Genomic DNA, 1,879 nt, shown 5'->3' with positions numbered 1-1,879 from the left:
AAAAAAGGTAATTTCATCCAAATAAACTAATTTCGCTCTTAGTTGAAGATGAGAGAATCTTATTCCTCTCTTACTCCCTATCAAAACAATACCAAAAGGAAATCACTTGATGAATTGGCACACAACTAAGAAACAAAAAGTTTATATTCAGGCAGCCAATTATATGTAACGATTTCATACAAACAAACAGCACATCTTCAACCATTTGCAATCCATCAACATTTTTCAAAATCTCACACAACTACATCTAAAATCTAAAACAAACAAACCAAACTCATCAAATTAAACATCAACATCAACAAAAGCAACCAAAAGGAACATCATTTAATGAAAAATTCATAGATTCATGTAGAAGAAAGTACTAAATCCATAACAAATGCAAACACAGGTCCATCTCAACACATCAAAACAAACTATGAAAACAAACCAAAATCTGATAACATAATCGTAGTAAAACCACCGATTAAGATAATGGTTTAGAACCTGAGCTTGGTGAAGAACCATCGATTTTTGCCAGTTTTGAACCGCTCCTCAAGCCGAGCCTTTGTCTCCTTGCAAGCCACGACCTTCTTGTCCCGAGACTGGAGCACATCAAGAGTGACAACATCCTTTCAGATCAACATCGAGGGTGTACCTGGTGGGCATGATGTGGTTGTAGTTCACGACCTTAAGGAAGGCCTTGACCCTGGATTTCTTGGCGGTCTTCTTCGCAGAATCCTTGCGGATGACTTTCTTAGGGTACTTGGAGATGCCGGCGACGAGGCAGTGGCCGTAGGGGCGGTCGCGGGTACCCTCGTCGAAGGAGCGGATGATGACGGCCTTGCGGCCGGCGTACCGGCCCTGGAGGACGATCACAGCCTTGTTGGGCTTCAAGAACTTCACCATTTTCGACGAGCTTTGCTGCCGAGCTTCTCCTCCTGCGCGCCTCCGCCGTCTAGGGTTTGTGCAAACCCTAATTCCGACGGATGTTTATAGCGCTTGGGGTTAGAGTGAAATGACATCATTACCCTTTTGGGCAGTGCTGTGTTTGTGGTGTGTTTTGCATGGTTGTTGGGCTTTTTTGGGCTTTTAGAAAATAAAAGGCCGATGTTGTATTGAAAAGCATTGATCTACACAGCCTTTGAAAATTTTATTATGGATATATAATTGGGAAATTTTGGCTATGCAACACTATAAAAAGTGGACATTCGCGTATAATTCGATCTTATTTATCAAACTTTTTTTCCCCTTTTTTTATTTTTTTATTTTTTTATTTTTTTGGCTATTATTGCATGGAACAATTGAATGGGATCAAAAGAAATAATTGTGGTTTTGAATATAATCCAATACGATAAGGGCTGGTTAGTATTGTTTAATTATTTTTTTAAAAATCGACAAAATCATAAAAATTTAAAACACACAGGAAGTAAAACAATCAACTCTTAAAAAGCAATAGATAAAAAAAAAAAATCTACAACTGAACAAAAGAAGAACAAATAGCACACAATAGAACAATTCATTAGAAGTGAAAATTGAGACACAACACAAAAAGAAAGAAAAGAATTTAAAAAAAGATACATCTAATAATAATTGACGAGCACAAGATAAAAGGAATTGACGAACAAAGCAGAAGAAGCTCAAGGCCTGTTGCCCATATTAGCTCCTGACTAGGATAACCCCTCTATGAAATTGCCAAAATATGTGTGGTGTCTGAAGAACTCCAAGCTGAGCTTTGTTTTTATAGCCAAGTCCTTCAATCTCACCTTTTTAGCTTAGGAGCTTTAGAAGACGGTGTTCCAGTGCCTTTCTTCTTTGCCAATTGTGGAGGAGGAACCACATAACCTGCTTCTTTTGTCCACTAGGGAGGATGGCTTTTTTTGTCTCTCGCTTCTTCGTCAAC

General features: G+C 38.5%; 1 protein-coding gene across 1 annotated transcript; it reads right to left on the bottom strand.

Moving 5' to 3' along the window:
- Nucleotides 1–315: 315 nt before the first annotated feature.
- LOC120258164 (60S ribosomal protein L27-3-like) lies at nucleotides 316–957 on the bottom strand. The gene is given in 2 exon segments (XM_039265517.1): nucleotides 316–611; nucleotides 613–957. Coding segments are annotated over 2 exon segments (408 nt in total). The 5' UTR covers nucleotides 886–957; the 3' UTR covers nucleotides 316–476.
- Between the last annotated feature and the right edge of the window lie 922 nt (nucleotides 958–1,879).

The sequence above is a fragment of the Dioscorea cayenensis genome, chromosome 4, assembly GCF_009730915.1.
Source record: "Dioscorea cayenensis subsp. rotundata cultivar TDr96_F1 chromosome 4, TDr96_F1_v2_PseudoChromosome.rev07_lg8_w22 25.fasta, whole genome shotgun sequence".
Classification (NCBI taxonomy): domain Eukaryota; kingdom Viridiplantae; phylum Streptophyta; class Magnoliopsida; order Dioscoreales; family Dioscoreaceae; genus Dioscorea; species Dioscorea cayenensis.
Note: the sequence above shows the minus strand (reverse complement) of the source record. Positions and strands in the feature narration are given on the sequence as shown.